Here is a 22,459-nt window from a genome sequence, read left to right as displayed (position 1 = left end):
TTCCTGTCCTGGTCTTGTAGACCAGGCTGGCCTCGAACTCACAGAGATCCGCCTGCCTCTGCCTCCCGAGTGCTGGGATTAAAGGCGTGCGCCACCATCGCCCGGCTAGTGTTGTTCTTTTCTAATAGTTACCCAGGGTTATCTTGCCCACCTGGCAGAACTACGCTTTTCTCCAGAAGAGAAACGGCCTTTATTTCAGGCCGGTATTTAAGGACGTTTGTCCCCCTGCCCTACCTCCCTTGAACTGCCTGTTAGAGGCGCGTTCTCTTGTAAATCAAGGTTGTCTCTTTTGGTTATGGGCAATCCCCAGGAACACTGATAAAATTATTTCTAACAAGCCTGGTTAGTATAATTCTGTCCTTGGAGTTGGTTTATTAATAAATCTGGTATAACATCGATTTTACAACTCCCAGTTTCTCCTACATTCCTTCCACTCCAGACGCTGACTCAGAGTCCCCGACGTGGAGATCCAGCCCTTTCCTGGGTACCAGGCGGTGCCCCGCGGAGCCAGGAGCTAGCAGCAATCACTGCCAGAGAAAGGCTCCAGTGGCTGCGGCATAAACCGCTGGGCGGGTCTCCATGGTGACTGGCACACGCCGTGTCCAATAGCAGCCGGGTGCCCGTTTGTTTCCCGCCCACCCTACCTCCAGGGATGGAAGCTTCTTTGATTGACAGCTTGCCTTGGGAGCTGTTACGTAAGGGGAGGGACGAGCGCGGCCCCACCCGAGCGGCGCTGATTTGATTGGCAGGACGGAGTGCCGACCCCCGCCTCCCCAGCGCCTTCCGGAAGCACGTCCTTGATGGACAACCTGAGAACCACTCGGCACGGGTGTCCGAGCGGAAGATCCCAGTCTGGGGGCGTGTCTAGGGCGTGTCCCGCCGGGGGCAGGGCGGGGCGGGGCGCTGCGGGAGAGGAGCGGCAGGGGCCGGCCTGCGCTGCGGCCGGAGATGCTGTCGGGCCGCGGTGGCGCTCGGCCGCCTGAGCTCCGCATTGAGGGCGTCCAGGTGAGCGTCCTGCCTTTGGCCCGTGACTCCTGAGCCTTCGGGGCCGAGGGGTGTCGTCCGCGGCCGGGCGTTCGGTTCCCTGCGGAGCGCTGGGCACTCGAGCGACGGCGGCCGCGCGGGGACACGGGGGCGGGGCCGCACCTGTGCGCTCCAGGCACCTGCTGCGCGGCCTCGCGAACGGCCGAGGGAGAAAAGGGAGGCAGGCTCGGTGGCTCCCCCGTCGGGCTTCTCGGCCCGCGCTGTGGCCGGTCGCTCTGCCTAGGGGCTGCTGCGAAGCCCCAGGCCCTCGGCCTCGACTGCAGACTCGCGGGCCCGGCCGGCCTCCAGCCAGCTTAGAGGCTAGGGCCGGGCACCAGCCTTGCATCACCTCGGGACAGGTTTGTCCAGATTCTCTACGTGCTCCGAAACGGGTTTGTGCCCCGAGCGAAGGTGCCCTGCCCTGCTAGCTGCCGCGGCCGGACTGTCTGAGGCCGGAGCTGTTTACTTTTCCTCGGTTCTCCTTGGGGTCTCTTCACGTTGGATTTCATAAACCCGCTTTTGCGATGATGTATTAGTAAGTGCCCATGTTAGCTCTGTGTCACAGAGGAGGAACGATGGTAGCCAAGTCTCACTTGCCCTCTGCCGTGTGCCCATCGTCGCACAGGTCAAGATGCCAACTTCACTCAGCTGTGTGGTGTAAAGCCACGCAAATCGTTTTTTATACTTAGAGCCAAAGGAGCAGGAAGGCTGGTGGTGGTTTTTGAGAACAAGGGTAGAGCCTGTTTGTCTTAGATCTGTCATTACTATTGGACGATGTCATGCTATGCCTTTGGCAGATCGCTCATCTAGCAACCTTTGTAGTTTCTGAAAAGCTGGCTACAGTTCCGTGTGCTTATGTTGCTGCTGGGACCATTTCGTTAAAAATATCGCTGCGACGAATGGCATTCGATGTCTCTTGGAGGAACTGAGGACAGTGTACTGAATTTATAAAGGCAAAAGACACAGCCTTGAAAGGTACCTGCTGCCAGTATATCTAGAAGTAGGAAACACTGAGTCTCAATGGGCAACGGGCCCCGATAAAACAGGTGTACCTAGACAGTGCAGTGCTGGTCCTGAAAACCCAATGTGGTTTTCACTGGAGCCAAATAGGAATATACCTCCTCCCCACTTTTCGACGTCCTGGTGTGTCAGCCACCTTTAAAAGCAGGTTAGCGAAGTCTGCTAACTGGCTGCAAGCGTGCAGGCTAATGGGGGAGCTGGGATCCCTGTCCTCTGGTTTAATTACGGGGTGACACTGTCTCCTGGAAAGCACAACAGCAGTTATAGGCACTGGCTGGGATGGTAGCGCTAGTACCCACCCATGGATGCTGTAGACACTCCCCAGAACGTAGATCCCTGCTGGATAGAGAGGCGCAGCCCAGCAGTGCCTCTTAGGAAGTTGAGGAAAAGTTGCTAAGTTTTGACCCTTTTCACTGTCATTCACTGCTAAACACCGCAATTCAGATAAGGAGTCACACCTTAAAATGCGGCTGGCTGTTTCTTTGCGTTCTGTGTTTTTAGTAAGTGACCCACTGACCTTGTGATCTTTGAAAGTTTCTTTTCTTTTCCACTACCTGACGCTTCAAGCAGAAGGTTCGTGAAATGTCTCATTTGAACCCTCCCTGAATTTATACATTCACAGTTCTTGGAGTGCCTCATACTACCGAATTTCGGTTTAGTACTTTGAACAAACCTCCTGTTGCTACGAACCTTTTGCCTGTGACGTGTTCTTCAGTAGTTTAAGGCAGAGGCAGGAATTTGTGGAGTTTGAGACCAGCCTGAGCTGCGTAGTGAATTCATGAACACTCTGGACCACATAATGAGCCCGTTTTTGTCTTTCGTTGTTGTTTTTTAAGAGCAGTTCCTTGGGGTAATAGGGACAGGATTCTACCCTCCTTTCCTGATATAGATATACTTGGTCTCCCGTGATTTTTCTTACTTTGTTGGCTCTTAGTTTTGTACTTGACACAACTTATTCAAGACGTTCCTAGTCACCACGTTGACCCTGAGAACAGTGACACAGCTTGCGTGTAGGCGGTTAGTGCATCCTGAATACAGCCTTCCCATTAGTCAGGTGCCTGGATACAACGCTAGCAGCTGTGGCAGTGTAGTAGAGCAAGCTGAAAACACTCACGACTATTTTAAATGCTGGTCAGGACCCTGGCACACAGGTGATGTTTCTGTCTGCTTGTTCTTGTGTGTCAGCGGGTCTCACTATGTAATCCAAATGGGCCTCAAACTCTGGATCCTCCTGCCTCAGCCTCCCAAGTACTGGGCTTGGCATGCTTGTCTGTGGTGCAGTTTCATATAGATTCCTGAGGGTGTGAGAGGAACTGGAGCCTGCAATGGGAAGGTGTGGCGAAGAGATTATTTGAGCTCTCTGATGGCATTCCCAGGCCTCTCCATCTGTGCACTGCTTGACGTGATGCGTGTCCAGGATGCTCGGCTCTGTCTTAACTGCTGGTGTCGGTGTGTTGTATTCTTTCCACCTGTTTCAAGGCAGCGTGAACGCTGAGGACAGAAGAGTTTGATGACACAGCACTGAAGTTCTTTGTTTGGAGTACACGTTATGAACCCTTTGTGGAGCATGTCTGCAAACTCTGTGCGCAAAGTAGGTACAGTCAAACAGCAATTCTGATAGAAGGGAGGGCTAGCAATCTTTTATCAGGAGCACATGTAATCTTTAGCCAAAATTACTGGGTTTTATTTCTGAGAAATCACTTTGTCTATTAAAATCAGTTTCTTGGGCTGAGTTCACAATAGCAGAAGTTCTGAGGAATCACTATGCTAAGAGTGTTTCATTTAGATTGTATGTATACTTGATGAAATTGTGATGTATTCTGAATGTTTCTCTGTTATACTTTCAGGATTTGGTTTTTAGAGAAGCTTTGGTCAAGTCAACTAAGATTTGGGCAATAATAAATGGTCTAAATAAAATGTCTTTATTTTTTTAGAGATAAAGTCTTGCTATATAGCACAGAATAGCCTGGTATTCCATAGCCCAGGTTGCCGCAAACAGCAGTCTTCTTGCCTTATCCTACTGAGTTGTGGGATTGTAAGTGTGAGCTATCATGCACAGTTTTATTATATATTAACTATAATATATATGTGGACTGGCAGAATGGCTCAGTGAATAAAGGCACTTGTTGCCTAGTCTGTTTGTCCTCTGACCTCTGTATGTGTGCTATGGCACACATACACCCCAAATAAATAATGTAATAAAAAATCTTTAAAAAATAGAAATATATTTTCCTCTTACGAAAGCTTAAAATATACAAACAGTAATTTAAAAGCTCAGTTCTACCTGTAGCACATCATTAGTACTTTTTTCCTATGCACACAATCAGAGTATTTTGTACGATATATTAAAAAGCCTCTGCTGTACTTGAGGTTAGGAAGCACTAGTGAACTAGATGCTAGTTTTCTGGTCATTACAAGCTCATTGACTAAGGATAGCAGTGGATGCTAGTGTGGAAACATAGCAGGATCATATATGACCTAAGCAAATGAGATAACGGCTTCATTTCTCTGTTCCTATCCCTGCGCTCACATCAGGGAGCAGCTAAGCTCAGCCACCCACACTGTTTATTTTCAACTCCATTTCTACAATGTCTGCATGTACATGAGGCTCTGTGATCTTGTTAATGGCTTTCCTGCTTCAGCTGCTCGTGAAAGGCTTGACTACACTGTTCGTACGGGTTCTTTCTGCTTTAGTCATGCTTCAGTCTTATTTGCTCCTTCCATGACCTGCCCTCTCAAGGGATTTGAAGGCATCTTGATCATGGTGTGAGAATTCCTCTGCTAGAGAACTCTAGCTTAGAAGCCACGATGGTGCTCTCCGATGCTGCTTTCAGAGTTGCCATAAATGCTCTCACACTTTCATTCTGAACAGCGAGCTGAAGCTGAAGAGACGACACTAGCAGGGGATGTGAAAACCAGTCCTCCACGGACTGCACCAAAAAAGCAGCTGCCGTCTGTTCCCAAAAGCGCCCTGCCCGTAACGAAGCCTGCATCTCCAGCCCCAGCAGCGCGGTCAGCAAATGGCACCCATGCCTCTTACGGGCCCTTCTACCTGGAGTACTCGCTTCTTGCAGAATTGTGAGTCCTTCATGGATGACTGGTCAGTTATGAATGGCTCCCTGCAAGTTAAGAATGAAGTCATGTCTCCTGATAGACTTGAGTTAATCTTAAGGCTCAGACTTGTCTCCAGCTTGCTGTTCTTTAGAGAACAGGAGGGCAGACAGGACTTTTGAGAACATATACTTGGTTAGGAACTTGGTAGATTAATTTCTGTCTTCTTTTCTGTGAGAAATTTCACTGAAGAGGTTTCTGTATCAAGTGGGCAGAAGCTGAGTGACATTCTCTTGGGTCACACACATTGGGAAGTTTGGGCTCCATTTTGGCTCTCATGCTATAGGAAGCATTGTGACAGACTGCGGTCAGTGTAGTAGGGAAGGGTCCGGAAGCCACAGTTAGCAGGAAAAGGAACTAGAAACACTGATTTAAAAGAAAAAAATTAAAAAAAATTAAAAATTTTTAATTACATTTTTTTTAATTGTATGTGTGTTGGCGGTGTGTGCTACGGCACAGGTGGAGATCAGAGGATATCTTGTGGTTACTTCTCTTCCATCATGTGGGTCCCAGGGATTGATGTCAGGTCCTTATGCTTGGTGGCAGGTACCTTTACTGACTGAGCCATCTTGCCAGCCCTCAGAAAAGTATTTACAAAGTTGTTTCGTATGTCAGAAGGTCAGAAGGTTTACTTGATAAAACCCTCGAAGGTCCACATCAGGAGGAAAGGTTGGCAGTGTAGCTTGTCATGGGCCCACCCTTGCACTGATGGTCCCCTGCCTAGGGACGAGCACCGTGCAGCACGCCAGGAATGATGACACACCGCCTGGCACATACAAGAGTTCAGGCACCGTGTAGTTTGCATCATTTGTTAAAGGGACAGAAAGTCTGGAGAATTCCTAATTTCTCTAGTCTTTAAGTTTCTCTGTAGTTTGGTTACTTTCAAAGCATCCTGATGACTCCTCCTAGGGTACTGATGCTGTAATGGTCGGAAGAAATGAGGCTCCAGTGTAGTGTGGCATTGGTCTCTTCAGCTCTATAATGGAGGCCTTGTGTTTCCTGACTGAGCCATGAGGTGGACAGGCTTCTGTTGTGGAGACTGAAAGTTGGCTGTGTGTTAAACACAAAACCGCCCTCTCTGACAAACATCTCTGAGTAGCTCTATCTGATAGCCATGCTTCTGTAGGACCTGCTGAATCTCAGGGACTTGAAAAGGTAATAGCTACACCTGGTACAGTTGCAGTAAGAGCTGTGGTAGGTTCAAGGTCAGCATGGAGCAGTAACTAACTTAGAAAAGGTATTTAGGGAATAAACAAGGCACCAGCGGTTAGAGAGATGGTTTAGCAGCCAAGAGCGCTTGACACTTTTGCAGATAATCGAGTTCAGTTCCCAGCACCCACATGGTAGCTCACAACCATTTGTTTCTACAGTTCCAGAGGATCTGATGCCCCTTTCTGGCCTTTGTGGGGTCTAGGGACTCAATGGTACATTTACATGCATGGCCAGCTCATACACATAAAAATCAGTCTCAAAAAAGCCCCATAAACTGTTCTCTGTGCATTTCAGGATTTGCAGGTAACTGTATTTAGGGTGCTTTAGTCAACACTGTCCTTTTTGGTGGCAGATCACAGCTCATAGCTGCAGCTTCAGGGAACCAAGCAAAATAGCTGCCAGTGTGTAACTGGGTCCCAGGAAAAAGAATAGCATCTTTCTGCCACGATACTTGTGTCTTGCCTTGTGTCAGCATGCACCTTCTCTAGCAAGGCCCAAAGAGTCTGCGCTCAGGGTGTTCGGGAGCTCCACGAGCAACACTGTACACCTAACAGCCTGCCCTCCACTGACCCAGTGAGGCTGACTCAAAAGGACAGCTAAGTGATGGCAACTCTGGATCTTAGTACCTATGATTGTAATTAAAAACAGTTTGCTTTCAGTTTAGTACTACAAAAGTAGTATGCTGAAGCCCAAAGGGGAAGTACCACATTTTTAATACTGAAAAATAATTTTTGAATATATAAATTCTAAAGCAATAATTTTACCAGTACATTTACCTCAATTTTATTGTGTGCTTTTGCTTTGATTTGTGTTGTTTTTTGAGACACAGTCTCACTATGTAGAAACTTGATTCACACAAAGATCCACTACTCCCTGCCCCCAAGTGCTGGGACTACATGTGGGAGCTCCCACATCAGCTCATTTACCTCAGTTTTAATGTTCAGAATTACCTGTTTCTGAGAGTAAAACTCGATTCTTTGACCCTGTTTGGCATTCTGAGTCTCACACCCTGTATTGGCTTGAGTTTCTCTGGACTGGTTTGGAAGAAGAGGGTGGGTGGTAATCTAGGAGACTTGGGTGCGAGACCAGAATGACTCCATTATAGTTGGAGCACAGCTGCTACCTGTCTCAAGAAAATGTGGGGTGGTTTGACTTAGATGTGTCGCTGGCATCTGTAGCAGCTTACACTGCTCTTGTTTCAGTACATTGGTGGTGAAGCAGAAGCTACCAGGTGTCTATGTACAGCCATCGTATCGCTCTGCATTAGGTAAGATGTAGATTCGACCTTCATTTTTGTTGTGTGGGGTCTTCTGATACAGATGGGACTTTAGCATGCATATGTTCTCTGCAGTGTGGTTTGGAGTAATATTCATACGACACGGACTGTATCAGGATGGCGTATTCAAGTTTACGGTGTATATTCCTGATAACTATCCAGATGGCGACTGTCCAGTAAGTGGACTATAGTTGATCCCTTCAGTCACTGGGGGGAAATCAAGGCTAACAGACTTCTCGATTCTTCTCCTGACCTTAGATGTTGTAATGAAATCAGCTTCCTCAGATGTATGTTTCCCACAGCCAGCAGGGTTTGGTGCTTTATGCACTCTGGGGTCATGTACTCCTTTCTCCACTTGGGGGTGTGGGTGAGCTCGGGGCTGTGCTGCACCATCCACTGTCTGCCTGGTGATAGTCATGCTGTGGGAGAGGAGAATCTCCTCTGTCGAAAACGGTTTACAGAAAAGTGGTTGTAGTTAGGGCCCTTATTGGGCCTGATCTGTTCAGCTCATGGCATCCTCCCACTCAAGTGTTTCTCTCTACACATAGCGCCTGCTGTTCGATATTCCCGTCTTTCATCCGCTAGTTGATTCCACCTCAGGTGAACTGGATGTGAAGAGAGCATTTGCAAAGTGGAGGTTAGTGTGTCGGTGTTTCTTGTAGCAGCACAGCCATCAGGAAGAAGCTGAAGTGGTCATGCCTTGTTTCCCTGCAGGCGGAACCATAATCACATATGGCAGGTCTTAATGTACGCACGGAGAGTCTTCTACAAGATCGACACCACAAGTCCCCTGAACCCAGAGGCTGCAGTACTGTATGTGATTTTTACTGTTAACTTAGGATAAGCGTATTGTTTACTATTACTATTTAAGATAAGTTGGTAAAGTTTTCAAACTTTTACTACAGGTATGAAAAAGACATCCAGCTTTTTAAAAGTAAAGTGGTCGACAGTGTTAAAGTGTGTACTGCTCGTTTGTTTGACCAGCCCAAAATAGAAGACCCCTACGCAATTAGGTAAGTAGTAGTCTCCTGGCCTTTTACACTTCTGCTTTAGAGAAACATATGGAATGTTGGCCTGGAGCTTTCCACTCTCTGTCAGCTCAACTCCTAATGGCACTTGGGCTCTTGACCTTAAACCAAAGGTTTTGTGCGGCTACACTACCAATAATGGAATACTTAGTGACTTTGGTTTCCTGAGAATCTGTCAAGTGCTCCTTCATTTTTTCATGTGAGGACAATGAGTTACTCTCTATGCCCTTCTTCATGGCCTAACATACATACAGCTGAAACCACCAACTTCAAACTGTTCCATAGTGCTTGCTCATCTCTCTACTCTTAGTTGAAGTAAACATAACTTACCTCTAATATATTCAGAAAAATGTATCTCAAGGTCCACAATAATTTGGATTACTGAACTACATCATCCAGCCCAACTCCTTACCATTTAGATTTGGTGGAGAGAACATGCTAGAATAGAATGGAGGCCCTATAGTGCAGTGCTGTGTGTGGGCTCAGCTGATGGACTGCTTGGTTTCTGGACTTTCTAGATTTGGATTATTCTGCCTTGTTTTCTTCATCTTTAATATTTCAGGGGTGGTATGAGGTTTGTAGGGATAAGTCTATTTATAAGAGGTAATTATGATATGAAACACTTTTAGATAACACTTTGAGGTAATATCAGTGTACATGCTAGCAACTGATTAAAAATTGCTCTTTAGCCGGGGTTGAGGAGGAGTGGTGGTGACGGTGGTGGCGCACGCCTTTAATCAGGAGTCAGAGGCAGGTGATCTCTTTGAGTTTGAGGCCGGCCTGTTCTACAGAGCGAGTTCTAGGACAGTTAGGGCCACACAGAGAAACCTTAAAAAAAAATTCTTCCTTCTTAAGTTTTATTAGCATTGTCTCAATTGGATGCTGTACATGTTTTGAAAGCCATGAACTGTTTTTAATATTTTCTGCCCTTCAAGCTTTTCTCCATGGAACCCTTCTGTACACGATGAGGCCAGAGAGAAGATGCTCACTCAGAAAGTAAGTGCATAACCAGTTTTGAAATGGCTATCCTAGTTTCTTTACTCTCTGTACTTGAGGCCACTGGTTACTTACAGCTAACTCTTGGGGAAAGTAGTCAGTATGATTCTGAACTTGCTCATCAGTATTTTTTTTTAAATGTCTGTTTTTGATTGTGCCTAGAAGAAGCCTGACGAACAGCACAATAAAAGTGTTCATGTTGCTGGCCTGTCATGGGTAAAGCCTGGCTCAGTACAACCTTTCAGTAAAGAAGAGAAAACAGTAGCAACCTAAGAGATGGTGGATCTGGTGCACCATGCACTTTCCTGCTGGACTCTGGCCTAGTTAGAGCTGACTAATGGCGAAGGACGGCCTGAAGAGTAAACCGCGTGAACAGTGACTGGCTATCAGTGTTGTGTATGCATAGGTTCTAACAGCAGGGTGTGAAGACCTCTCATTGAGTAATGCGTTACTTCTGTCAGAAGTGTCAGGGTGAATCTAGTTCAGTGCTCCAAATTATTGGGGACCTTGAGGCTTAAGTATTTTTCTGAGTATGTTAGAGGTAAGTTGTGTTTACTTTAACAGCGGAGAGAATGAACACTAGGTGGTAGTTGGAAGTTGGTGGTTTCAGCTGTACATACTTTAGGCCACGAAGAAGAAGGGTGTAGAGAAGAGATCCAGAGGGCAGCACTTTCAAGTCGAAGACTGGCTTTCCGGCTTCAGCCTGCTGACTTGCTGTAAACGTCTGTCTCAGAAGCATTAGGAAAGTAGGCAGAACCAGGATGCTTGTTCAGTTCTTTTGTTTTGTTTTGTTTTTGTTTTTTTTAAAGCAAATTACTGTATTTTTATGGCCGGAGGAAGAAAGAAGTGTTCAAACGGTTTCTAATGAAGTCAGGTATTTAAATGGTGGATGACCGATGTGTTAGTAGAGATGAAATAAACCAATAAATGATTGATTGTCATTTATGCAGGACACTAATGCTCTTTTTCAATATAACTAAACAGAGACTAATTTATAAGTGCTTTATTGAAAAATACACATATTTTCATATAAAATTACAGCAGCGGTACCAAGAGGTTTTATAAGTACTTCGCACAGCACTGCTCCAGTGGACAGTGCCAGGTCTGTTCTTTAGAGCAGTATCAAGTTACTTAGTAACTTGGCTTAGAAAGATCCAATTTACAATTGAATTTTCTCCTTAGGATTATTAGTCCAACTTAAAAACGACTGGAACAATAATGATTAATAAAGATATGTGTAGATAATCAATAGCTGTTAAATAATTTTCTAATTTGTATAAATGGTACTGTGTACTAATAAAAACCTAAATTCTCCAACCTATTTTTTTAACTTCCAGGAATACCCTCAAAGATATTTGAATTCTCAATTCATCTTAATTTAAAAATCTTTACTTAGCCAGATTATCCCTATGTAATGCCACTACCACAAACTGAAGCATTTTACACGTGCTCGGAACGTGCTGCTATATCAAGTCCTTTAAGAAAAGCATTAAAATATTGGCTGTTTAGCCTAGCAGTCTTGTACCTACTACAGTCCACACTATAGAAAGTGCCATCATAAATATACAGCAGAATCTGGGTTACAACGCCATGCATTTTACAGCCCTAAAGTGCCACCAATTACACAGGCTCATTCAGACATTGCACAACTTTTGCACTGTACCACATTCCTGGGGAAGGGACAGTGCTCAAGGGAACAGGAGCCTTAGGCAAGTGCCTGGAGATGTCCAGGTCTGGGCCATCCCCTCTGTTCTGTTTCGTGAATGTAAACATGGCAGGTGTTTTCAGCCTAAAGCACATGGTTGGACCTAATCATAGGCAAATGGGAATGAATTGAAATACAATTCCTCTGCTGGGGCACACCTATACAACTTCTAAAGTTTTGTTTTCTGCAATACTTTTAAGAGTTTACCAGAGTTAAAAATCCAGGTTTGGATTCTGGGCAGTGTTGAAGGTAAGCACTCAGTAGTAGGGGGAGAGGCAATTGGGATGAATAAAAATATCCTGAAGTGAGTATAAATTCTCACCAGATAGCCCAAGATGGCCTCAGACATGCCATGTAGCCCAGACTTCTGGTCCTCTTGCCCTCTGCCTCTTGTGTGCTAGGATAACAGGTATATACTGCTACACCCAGTCAGAGAGCTTCCCTTTTCTAGCAGGCTCTAATCTACTGCTGGATTAAGGAGCAATGTTCCATAATCCTGCATGCATTAACTGCTAAGCAGTTGATGTGAAGAGTTTCCATACTGGAGGCTAAGCTCAGTGTGAACCCCGGTCGTTGGCTACATCTTGGAGACGACGTAACAGGGCAGAATGATTTTCTGGGCAAATTCTTTTTGCAGGTGATTCACTTCCGTCGTCTAAGAGAATCCCTCTCTTTTTAGTTGGAGTCTCTCCGGTCCGTATCATACTGTTAATTTCTCTCAGTCTCTATGGTGAGGAAAAAGCAGATATTAAAACTTTTAAAAATGCTAAAGCACATTGCTCAGTATTAAGTTAGAATCTCGTGGATTCAGCAGTTTAAACATTTAAACGAACACCTTTGCAGAAAGAAAACCCAAGCAGATCCGCCAGGACACTGCTGACTCTGGGTCAAGCAGAGCGTTTGTGTTTTTAACAGACTTCCTTGGTGATTGTGGTACACATATCTACAACACACATACTCAATACCTGGTTCTAGAGTATCATAGTTACGTCATGTTTAGTCACACGTCCACTTTGAGATTTTTGTGTGAGTCCATGTGTGGAGGTGTGCGTGTATATGCATGCCTGTGGATGTGGAGGTGTGCGTGTATGTGCATGCCTGTGGATGTGGAGGTGTGCGTGTATGTGCATGCCTGTGGATGTGGAGGTGTGCGTGTATGTGCATGCCTGTGGATGTGGAGGTGTGCGTGTATGTGCATGCCTGTGGATGTGGAGGTGTGCGTGTATGTGCATGCCTGTGGATGTGGAGGTGTGCGTGTATGTGCATGCCTGTGGATGTGGAGGTGTGCGTGCATGTGCATGCCTGTGGATGTGGAGATGTACGTGCATGTGCATGCCTGTGGATGTGGAGATGTACGTGCATGTGCATGCCTGTGGATGTGGAGATGTACGTGCATGTGCGTGCCTGTGGATGTGGAGATGTACGTGCATGTGCGTGCCTGTGGATGTGGAGGTGTGCGTGTATGTGCATGCCTGTGGATGTGGAGATGTACGTGCATGTGCATGCCTGTGGATGTGGAGGTGTGCGTGTATGTGCATGCCTGTGGATGTGGAGGTGTGCGTGTATGTGCATGCCTGTGGATGTGGAGGTCAGAGGACAACCACAGAGTTTTTTTCTTCTACCTTTATGTGGGGCCTTTGTGGCAAATGCCTTTAGCCATCTTGACAGCATGACTTGGAAGTTCAGTGGCTCACTCCTATGATTTCACCACTTGGGAGCAGAAGCAAAAGCATTGCTGTAGGTTCAAAGTCAGCCTAGCCTACAAAGGGCAAGGTCAGCTGGAGTTACATAGCAAGGCCTTGTCGTAAGCACCACCCTCCTCTTTTCTTGCTTTGAGATAGGTGTCACTGTAGCCCAGGCCAGATTGTAACACACTCTAAAGCCTAAGCTGGCCTCACTCACAGCATCTCTCCTGCACCAGGTTCGTGCATGCTAGAATGAAAAATGTGAGCCACCATGCCAGGGTTTTTCTTCATTTTGAGACTAGCTTTGAACTCTGCAGCCCAAGCAGGACTCAACCTTGTGATTTTCCTGTCCCCAGTAGTTGGGATAACACCCAGCCACTTGTTTTCTACCTTCTCAACCACAATTTCACTAGAGAAATAAGCTTTGGTTCTGAAGGCATTCAATACAGGTAATGGATGCATCAGTGGCCTCTGGAGGCATGGGTTCTTCGAAGGGAGAACTGAGGAGTTATTAAAATTATTTCTAAGGTTCAGTGACTTCAGTGAGCAGTCCAATAAAGAAAGAAATCAGAATATGTCATTAGGATTGTTTCTCGGGCCTCAAAGTCTGCTCAGAAACTATTCTGGTACCTACCTGTTGGCTCAGATTTTTGTTCATGTTTCTTATTTAAAGAGGATATTGAGAATGTTAACACACACATAGTTTAAGGAATCTCAAAGTAGTGAATTAACAGTGAATCCTCCACCACCCTGCTTGGACAATTCTGGTCACTTTTCATCTCTCAGATTTTAAAGTGCACATCTTAGGGCCAAGGGTGCAGCTCGGTTGGTAGAATGCTTTAGTCTAGCATGGAGAAAGCCCTGTGTTCAATTCCCAGCATTGCATAAATGGTATGGAGGTGCACATCTAGAATACCAGCACTCTGAGGTGGAGGCAGAAGGATCAGAAGTTCAAGGCCATCCTCAACTACACAACAAATTTGAGACCAGCCTGGGCTACATGAGACTTAAAAGAATAATATACCCTAGACATTTCACTTACTTTGTTGTTGTTGTTGCCTTTTTGTGGTTCTGGGGACTAAACCCAGGGCCTAACACATGCCAGATAAACACTCTACCACTGAGATACACTCTAACCCATCATTTTAATTCTTTACTCTGAAATAAATTGAAAATTTTTAATTAAATGTATATTGTCGGCATATGTATTTTCAAAAATTTAAGTATCATAAGCAAAGCTTTCTTTGATCCTTTCTCTTCTACCCTTTGCATTCTAAAGACGTCTAGTCTGCATTTGCTGTCTCTATGGGTCTCCAGCTTACCCCAGTATTCCTTATATTGCTCACTGACTACATCAGTTGATTAAATGCTACATAAATTATAAAGTTACTCTTCATTGTATGGCTAGATAACTTAATCATAGCACATTTATAAAGTACATTTTTGTAGGTAATTATGTTTATACAGTACATGGTATTTTTTTCACAGTTCAAACATTCAAATCTTAACATTTGGGGAGGGGTTACCAAGTTGTACTTGTGGGGTCAGAGGATAGCTTTCATGCTTTGTGCTTTTTCTATACACAATGCATACTTGACTTCTTTATCTTGCCTTTTTACACATGACAGAATCTAGAGACCAGTGATAAATACGAGTGAGAACGGACACCGGAAGGGAGGCATCAGGGTCTCACCATTAGGGATGAAGTTAGATCAGCAAATTGCATGAAATCATTTCTTTCAAAGATGTTCTTATTGATACAAAATTATTTATTTTTAAATTTTTTGAAGAGTTTATATAGAACTGGCATTACTTCTTCCTTTAATGTAGTCGCTACCTGCAGCTCCATTTATTTGAAATGTTTTTTAAACTAGAAATTTCAGACTGATATAGTAGTCCTGCTTGTTTTCCTGCCACTGAGGAGGCTGAGGCAGGAAGACTGGCAGGAATTTGAGGTCAGCTTGGACTATAGCATATGAGAGCCTGTCTCCAAAATGAGTGGGCTGGAGGGTGGTTCAGGGTTTATCGAGCACCTGGATTTGATTCCCAGCACCCACATGGTGACTCACAGCTATCTTTAACTCCCAATTCTAGGGGATCTGATGCCCACTTCAGACTTCCCCAGGCACCAGGCACACAAATGGCATACATACACAAATGTAGGCAAAATACTCATAGACATAAAATCTAAAAGCAAATGTAATCAATATTGGGCTCCCAAGGCTACTGTATCTTATGTAGTGTAGGTACATCACAGTCTGCCCATTTCTTCTGTGCCTTCACTTTATAGGCATGCAAGTTACCCCTTAATCCTCAAACTTCTTTCAGTGTGTGTATGTAGTGTGTCACTTAGAAATGTTATTACAATTCTCAACTATGACTATTTTTCTCTCATCTCACATCTCTCTTAATTGAGCACAGAGCTTCGTACATGTGAGGCCAATGCTTTAGCGATGAACTATATTCCCAGCCCAGGAAACGAATCTCTTGGTCATACACTCATTGCTCTGAAGTCCAGTTTTCCTGTTACATAACTATTCTAGTTCTCTTTTTACATGGTGGTAGTATGATATTTTTAACATATTCTTTAACAGCCTTATTGAGATATAATTTACATACCATATAGTTTACCCATTTAAAGTGTGTGACTCAAGTGGTGTCTGCATGGTACAACCATCTCCACATACAACCTTTCTGCTCCCAGAAAAATCTTTTCCTCTAGCAGAAATGTTCCCTTTTTTCCTAATTTCCTTTCTGCCTCTATATATCTGCTCATTATGAGCATTTCACCAAAGTAGAATCATATGTAGTCTTTTATAGCTAGCCTAACTCACTGCCATGTTTTCAAGGCACTGGAGCTGCAGGTAGCAACTACATTAAAGGAAGAAGTAATGCCAGTTCTATATAAACTCTTCAAAAAATATAAAAATAAATAATTTTGTATCAATAAAAACATCTTTGAAAGAAATGATTTCATGCAAATTTGCTGTACTTCGTCTTTGAGGGCCACATACATGTTTTATTCATCAACTACTAGACATTTGGATTGCCATCTTGGAACGCACTCTGGAGACCAGGCTGGCCTCTGCCTGCCAAGTGCTGGGATTAAAGGTGTGCACCACCACCACTAGGCAGGATCCATCCTTTAAACTGTCTGTGTTTTCACATTTGAAGCAATTGCATTAAGTCTTTATATCTAACTTCAGATGGCCTTAGTTAAACCTACAAACAGATTGATACCAGTTGATCCCAAAAGCAATTGCAGTGGTATGAGATTTCCTGTATTGGGATGTATTATTTATAAAACTGGACTTGCAATTTTAACTAAATACATTGCCAGATGGGTTGGGGTGGGAGGGAGGGGAAATCAAATAGGTAACAGGGCTGGGGAGATGCTCAGTCAACAGAGCTGTAACAAAACAAATTTGGCTTGTCATAGCTTCTTTTTTTTTTTTTGGTTTTTTTGTTTGTTTGTTTGTTTTTGTTTTTGTTTTTCGAGACAGGGTTTCTCTGTGGCTTTGGAGCCTGTTCTGGAACTAGCTCTGTAGACCAGGCTGGTCTCGAACTCACAGAGATCCGCCTGCCTCTGCCTCCCAAGTGCCGCCACCATCGCCCGGCTTTGTCATAGCTTCTTCAGGCCTCATCTCAGCCTGTCATCTGAGACAGCCTTTGCCTTAAGGACATCACTTTCTTCTCTGCTTCTTGGATGCACTTCTACATCTCAGGGACTATGTAACTCTTCACCAGCAAGTCTCAAGTTCCCAGCTCTCAGACTAAGGCAGATGCTACCACATATGTCTAACCCTGAGCTCTCTATTTTTTTTCCCCTATAAACAGGGCCAAAAGACAGAGACACTGTCTGTTGCAGAAACAACTTGGTAACCAGTTTAGGGGTCCAAAGTTTCTATTCTGAACAGAAATAGAAAAAATAAAATCTTACAAGTGAAAGAAAACTCAATGTCCAAAATTTACAGATAGGAAAGGAAGCAAGAAAAATGGAGTTAGTTCCCCTATTTTATTTCTAATCCTGATGTCCTCAGCAATCAAACCAGTTCACCCTGGGTTTTGTCCCTTGTGACTTTCTGCCTTCTGTTGCCTGGCAGCTGCCATTGCTCTAAGAAGTACAATTAGCAAAAGTTCTATTCCTAGCATCCCGATGCACTTTAGAGTTAGCTAAAGCCATTTATGTAGGCTTACCTTTGATGGGCTGTTGTTGAAGTAGTAAAAAATCTTCTCTCGAGGAGAAAGCATTGCTTCGTTTTTATGTGGGGAAATGTAGATGGGATGGTTCTGAGATAACTGTACTCGGCGAGGGGAGCCTGCCCTTACAAATGGATAGGGGGAGAGGGAAGGAGTGTCCATCTGTTGAAAATAAATCAGTAATTCTGAGGAAGGAAACTTGTAGCTAGGGTGTATTAAAAGTCATCAGTTTTACTGAGTGAAAGGCATAATAAGCCAGAAGCCTCTGAATGCTGAACAGCAATGGATCAGCAACAATCAAAGAAACTAAAGAGACAGCTAACATGCACAGGTGCTCAGTTCCCGCCAGCCTCTCTGCTATGCATCTTTATACATCATTTAATGCTTACAACAACCAGATAAACTATTAATTACTACTATTCTCATTTAGTATATGAGGTGACAGAAAGCACAAAGCTTAGTCATTTGCAAGGCCATCACTGTTAAATACTCCACAATCTGAATTCATGTGGTTTCTGTCTCCTGCTAGACGCAGAGAATTCTACACAGTCTTATTCATACTGCTGAGCATCATCAGAAATTATATTGATTAGACAAGGTACTTGTGTTGGTTGGAGACATTCTTAGTTTTATTTAATGAAAGAATTATTTGTAAGTCTAGTTTATGATGGAAAAGGTCAAACAAATGATTCCTCCCCCTCAAGAGTAAAAGCAGCACCCAGTGATCCCTGATGCACTTACGTTTGCCTGCGAGTACTTCATGGCAAATGTTTGGATTTGTTTGATGTAGACGTTGTTGTAGAACTGAATGAGGTCTCCTCTTTCCTCCTCTTCAATGTCACTGTTGGCACCTGTCAGCCGAGTTGGGGTAGGAGGGGCACTGCTGGGCTGTGGAACTGGTAAGGTGCTGTTTGACCTCATAACTGGACTGGAATCTCTACTGGCTGCAGCCAAGAGAACAAAGGGTGGTCTGGGTTGTTTGAAAAAAGACTAGGAAAAGGGGAAACATCTATATGTGTGCACCAGTCATCAACAGCAATAAGCAGGCACTCTGATTCTTTGGAGTTTGGTGTGTGTCATTCGTGTGTTTGCAGGTACATGTGTGTGGAGGCCACAGGCCAACACTGGCTACCATTCCTTGGGAGCTATCTATCTTCTTTCTGAGCCAGGGTCTGTCAGTGGGACCTGGGATGCACCAACCAGCAAACCCCAGTGATCTACTTGTCTCTGCCTCCCAAGACCTAGGATTACAAGTGCTTGCTCCCATGGCTGGCTTCTTACATGGGGGCTAGGGATCAAATTGGTCTACATCCTTGTGCACCACATAAGTTACTGACTGGGCTATGTCCTCAGCCCAGTTGTATTATCATCATCATTTATCATCCAGTGAGAAGGTCTGAGCTCACAGTCCTCCTGCCTTAGTCTTAGTAGAGATGGACCACCATCCCTGTATCTTGAGCTCTGTTTTTCATACCAAGAAGCAAAGCTCAAAAATAACTTTATTCCCTTATTATAACTGTACCACAGGTTGACTGAGTAGTTTATATTAGTAAGTTACACAGAGATTTCTGGAACCTGAGCCCTGTACTAACAAGTTAAGTCAAGAACTAGGAAGAATATTTCTATAGCACAGGTCTAATCAACAGGCAAGCTCTTTCTGGAATTCAGGCTAGAAATTCCTATCTGAAACATGTTATTCTCTAAATGCCTCAAAGCACTGGAAGAAAGGACAACTGACCACCAAGTTTAGTTTATTCCAACAAATTATCTGAGAATAAACTACTTCTATATGTATTTTTATTTTAGATTTCTTAGTCTTTTGACCTAAAAATTAGATGTTCATAAAGATCTGTCTTTTTTACCTCTGTCTTTATTTAGTTCTGTTGGAGAATTCTGGTGGCTTCTGCTGTCACTGTTGCCAGAATTTCTTCTTTTCCTTTTCCCTTTTATCAAAACACTTCTGTATACCTTTAAAGAGACAGTGAGAGGGGGACAGAAACAAGCATTTATTAACTATATACTAGCTGGCAGGACCTTAATATATGGTTCTTGATCCTCACGAAAATACACTTAGTAACGGTTGTCTTCTGGGAATGTTAGCAATGGCAACCAAGTTAGGCATTGTGCATGTCTGTGATACCAGCCCTCAGAAGGCTAAGTGAGGAGTGTTGCAAGTTCAAGACCAATTTGGGCTACTATCTCAAAAAAAAAAAAAATAACAAAAGCTTTGATCTAGCCAGATGTGGTTATATGGGCACACACACACACTTGTTAAGAGCAATAAACAGATACTCTAATTCTCTAGGATTTCGTGTGTGTGTGTGTGTGTGTGTGTGCACATTCTTTAAAACCAGCACTCAGGAAGCTAAGGCAGGCAGATCTCTGTGGGTTCAAGGCCAGCCTGATCTACACAGTGAGTTCCAGGGTAGCCAGGGCTACATAGCCTGTCTCAACAACAACAAAACTTTGTGAGCTAGGTCCCAGAAGCTCTTCCCTAACAGCTTACATCAGAGCCTATCTCATACAAATTCTAAGTACTGCCTAAAACTACAGAGCAGTAACAATACCAACTGTAAAGTCAAGTTATTTTAAGAAACAAGTCTAACAACATTCTTGGTTTTCAGTGACAAATGAGCCATGTTCAAGATAAAGTGGGTTTTTAATTTTCATTCAACATTGTCTTAGATGATTACTGTGCTTTTTACTAAGCCAGGCATAAAGGGGACATGAAAATCAGTTAACTTCTCTGAATTAAGAAATATGTCACAGGCTGGAGAGATGGCTCAGTGGTTAAGTGAACAGTTGCTCTTCTAGAGGACCTAGGTTCAATTCTCAAAAACCCCACAAGATGGCTCACAACAGTCTAACTCCAGTTCCAGGGGATGCAATATCCTCTTCTGGCCTCTAAGGGCACCAGACACCCATGTGGTGCACAGATACACATGCAGGCAAAGCACCCATATACATAAAAGTAAATATTTTACAGCATTGCCTTTGCAGGAAGAGGACTTTAAATAACTTGCATGAAATTGAATGCCAGTGATATAAAAGATTAAAACAGCCAATCCCCTTAGATTCTTAGTTATAAATCCTGGTGGGGAGAAGGCACAGAACTAACTATAGCTAATTGTTCTTTTTAATTCATCACAGACTTAAGCTTTACTTTCAGCCCTGAGAGAAAACATGGTTACCTGGCTCCGGGCCTGTGGCTGAGTCCTGTAACAGCGCATGATATTCTGGAAGGATCTGTCTTCTTTTGTGACCTACAAACAGAGAATACTTAGAGATCCACACCAGGCATGGCAGAGTGAACAGCTCAGTGAACCTTCTGCCACTGTATTCAAAGACTGTAGAGCAAATGAACAAGCAGCTATTCGTGAAAACCTGAAGTTTAGTAAGGAGCCTGGTGTGTAAACCACAACCCGTTATAGAGAAGTACAGTAACTAAACTGAAAAGTTGACTGGAAGTGGAACTCGGTAGATCTGAACTGGAAAAGAAAAAAATCAACAAACTTGCCCAAGGAGTATATTGTCTGAAGAACAGAAAAACAGAGAACAGCCCCAGAAAACTTGGACACGAGGAATCACATCAGCATTCATGGAACAAGAGTGTCAGAAGAAGAGGACAGAGGTAGCGAAGCAAAAAAAGATGTTCAAAGAAATAAAGACTTAAGCTGAGCATCATGGTAGGCAGGGGCTGGAGGATCAAGAGGTTCAGGCTAGCCTGGGCTACATAGCAAGACACTGGGGTAAAAAAATAAAAAAGACTGACAAGCAGCCAAGTTTACTTTAAAACATTATTGTACACATTCAGGGAGCTTGTCAAACAGCAGACTGAATCAAGAAATCCACACCAGGCTTATCATAGTAAAAATCTAAAGCCATAGAAAGCATTGAGAAAACCATTTTTCCTTTACAGGGAAGTCAAATATGGTAAGAGCTGACTTCTCATCAGAAACTGTACAAGTGGAGCAACAGATTCACAAAGGTCAAAAAGAAAAGCATCCTGTCCATTGCAAATTATCCTTTCAGAAGTGAGTAAACAGTAAACAGTTTGCTGCTAACAGCAGCCCTCACGGGAGGCAATGGAAACAAGTGACAAACACACATGCAAAGGTCCAGGAACACTTGTAAAGCATTAGCATATCAGAAAGACAGGGCAAATGCATGTCTATGATGTTTTGTTGTAGCTGTAACAGAAATATACATTTAACAAAAATGTACAAAGGAGGTGGGTAGGGTATTAAACAAGTGACTGCAGATACCACTTAAACCCACAGGAACCAATAAGCGGAAATGTAAGGAAGGGTACTATAACAGCAGCTATAAATACACACATGCCTTTTTCTTGTTCCTTTAGAAGTCTTACCACTGAGTCAAGGTCATGGTGGATTAAACACATAAACAATACCCTCACAAAAAGGTAAATGGGGAAAGAGAACACTAATGCACGTATATCTTGTTGACATGAATTTGAAGCTAAGTTCTGAGGACTTAAAATACGTGTGTGTGTGAGAGAGAGAAAGAGAGAGGAAAGAAAATATAGCAAAAAATAGAAAATACCTAATTCAAAAGAAAGAAAAAAGGAGAAATAAAGGAACAAAGACATACAACAGAAAGCATTTATATAAGATACCTAGAAAATAAGTACCCAAGCCTGGTGGTATCCCTTTAATCCCAGCACTCAGGAGGCAGAGGCAGGTGGGTCTCTAAGAGCTCAAGGCCAGCCTGGTCTACAGCCAGGGCTGTTACACAGAGACCCCTGTCTTGACAAACCAGAAAGAAAAAGAAAAAATCCTGAAAACAAGTGAAATAGATAAATGCAGTAGAGACAGTAACAACATAAGCAAATGATTAAACACACGTTGTAAAACTGGGAAAACAAACTGTTTTGGGAGACACTTTACTTTAAAAATGCAAATACGTTTGACAGTAAACAACATATATGTTTACTATATAGTTATCCAAAGAAAGCTGGGTAGCTATAAGCTATTAAACTGTAAAATAGGTTTTAGAAACAAATATTACTGAAGGGTTAGTTCACAAAGATCAATCCATCAAGAAGCTGTAATAATCATTAGTGTGTCTATTAATAGGACACCAAATAATAAACTCTATGACAGAAAAAAAGTAAAACAGACAACCTAAAAATATAAAGATTTCAATAACAAAACTTTCAACAATAGAAGATCTAGGCAGAACA

The 22,459-nt window shown here is 43.6% G+C and overlaps 2 protein-coding genes across 10 annotated transcripts in view; one reads left to right on the top strand and one right to left on the bottom strand.

The window, feature by feature from the left end:
- The first annotated feature begins 883 nt into the window (after positions 1-883).
- Positions 884-20,540, top strand: Aktip (AKT interacting protein). 8 transcript variants are annotated; one of them, XM_075976871.1, is made up of 10 exons: positions 884-1,005; positions 3,523-3,634; positions 4,916-5,121; positions 7,569-7,633; positions 7,718-7,818; positions 8,191-8,279; positions 8,357-8,455; positions 8,548-8,655; positions 9,606-9,666; positions 20,407-20,540. In XM_075976871.1, the coding sequence occupies exons 2-10, from the start codon at positions 3,593-3,595 to the stop codon at positions 20,410-20,412; spliced, it is 777 nt and encodes a 258-aa protein (XP_075832986.1). In that variant the 5' UTR covers positions 884-1,005; positions 3,523-3,592; the 3' UTR covers positions 20,413-20,540. The 8 variants fall into 8 exon arrangements, with proteins under 8 accessions (XP_075832986.1, XP_075832979.1, XP_075832983.1 ...); XM_075976864.1 differs by lacking the exon at positions 20,407-20,540 and adding an exon at positions 9,829-10,983; XM_075976868.1 differs by lacking the exon at positions 20,407-20,540 and adding an exon at positions 9,832-10,611.
- Positions 10,655-22,459, bottom strand: part of Rbl2 (RB transcriptional corepressor like 2) — a 52,522-nt gene continuing 40,717 nt past the window's right edge. For both annotated transcript variants that reach the window (XM_075976863.1, XM_075976862.1), the window contains 5 exons: positions 20,448-20,519; positions 19,119-19,224; positions 17,998-18,200; positions 17,254-17,418; positions 10,655-12,096 (listed from right to left, as the gene is read on the bottom strand). In XM_075976863.1, the coding sequence (XP_075832978.1) occupies positions 11,926-12,096; positions 17,254-17,418; positions 17,998-18,200; positions 19,119-19,224; positions 20,448-20,519 (717 nt within the window). In that variant the 3' untranslated portion in view covers positions 10,655-11,925. The remainder of the gene's footprint in view (positions 12,097-17,253; positions 17,419-17,997; positions 18,201-19,118; positions 19,225-20,447; positions 20,520-22,459) is intronic.

This window comes from Microtus pennsylvanicus, chromosome 6 (genome assembly GCF_037038515.1).
Source record: "Microtus pennsylvanicus isolate mMicPen1 chromosome 6, mMicPen1.hap1, whole genome shotgun sequence".
Lineage (NCBI taxonomy): Eukaryota > Metazoa > Chordata > Mammalia > Rodentia > Cricetidae > Microtus > Microtus pennsylvanicus.
The sequence above is the reverse complement of the archived record's forward strand: the minus strand, read 5'-3'. Positions and strand labels throughout refer to the sequence as shown.

Coding starts and splice junctions, on each gene's coding strand:
- Aktip (XM_075976864.1), top strand. CDS start 3,593: ATGAACCCTTTGTGGAGCATGTCTGCAAACTCTGTGCGCAAA. Junction 8,280..8,356: donor AGAGCATTTGCAAAGTGGAG/GTTAGTGTGTCG, acceptor GTTTCCCTGCAG/GCGGAACCATAATCACATAT. Junction 9,667..9,828: donor AGAAGATGCTCACTCAGAAA/GTAAGTGCATAA, acceptor GATTGTGCCTAG/AAGAAGCCTGACGAACAGCA.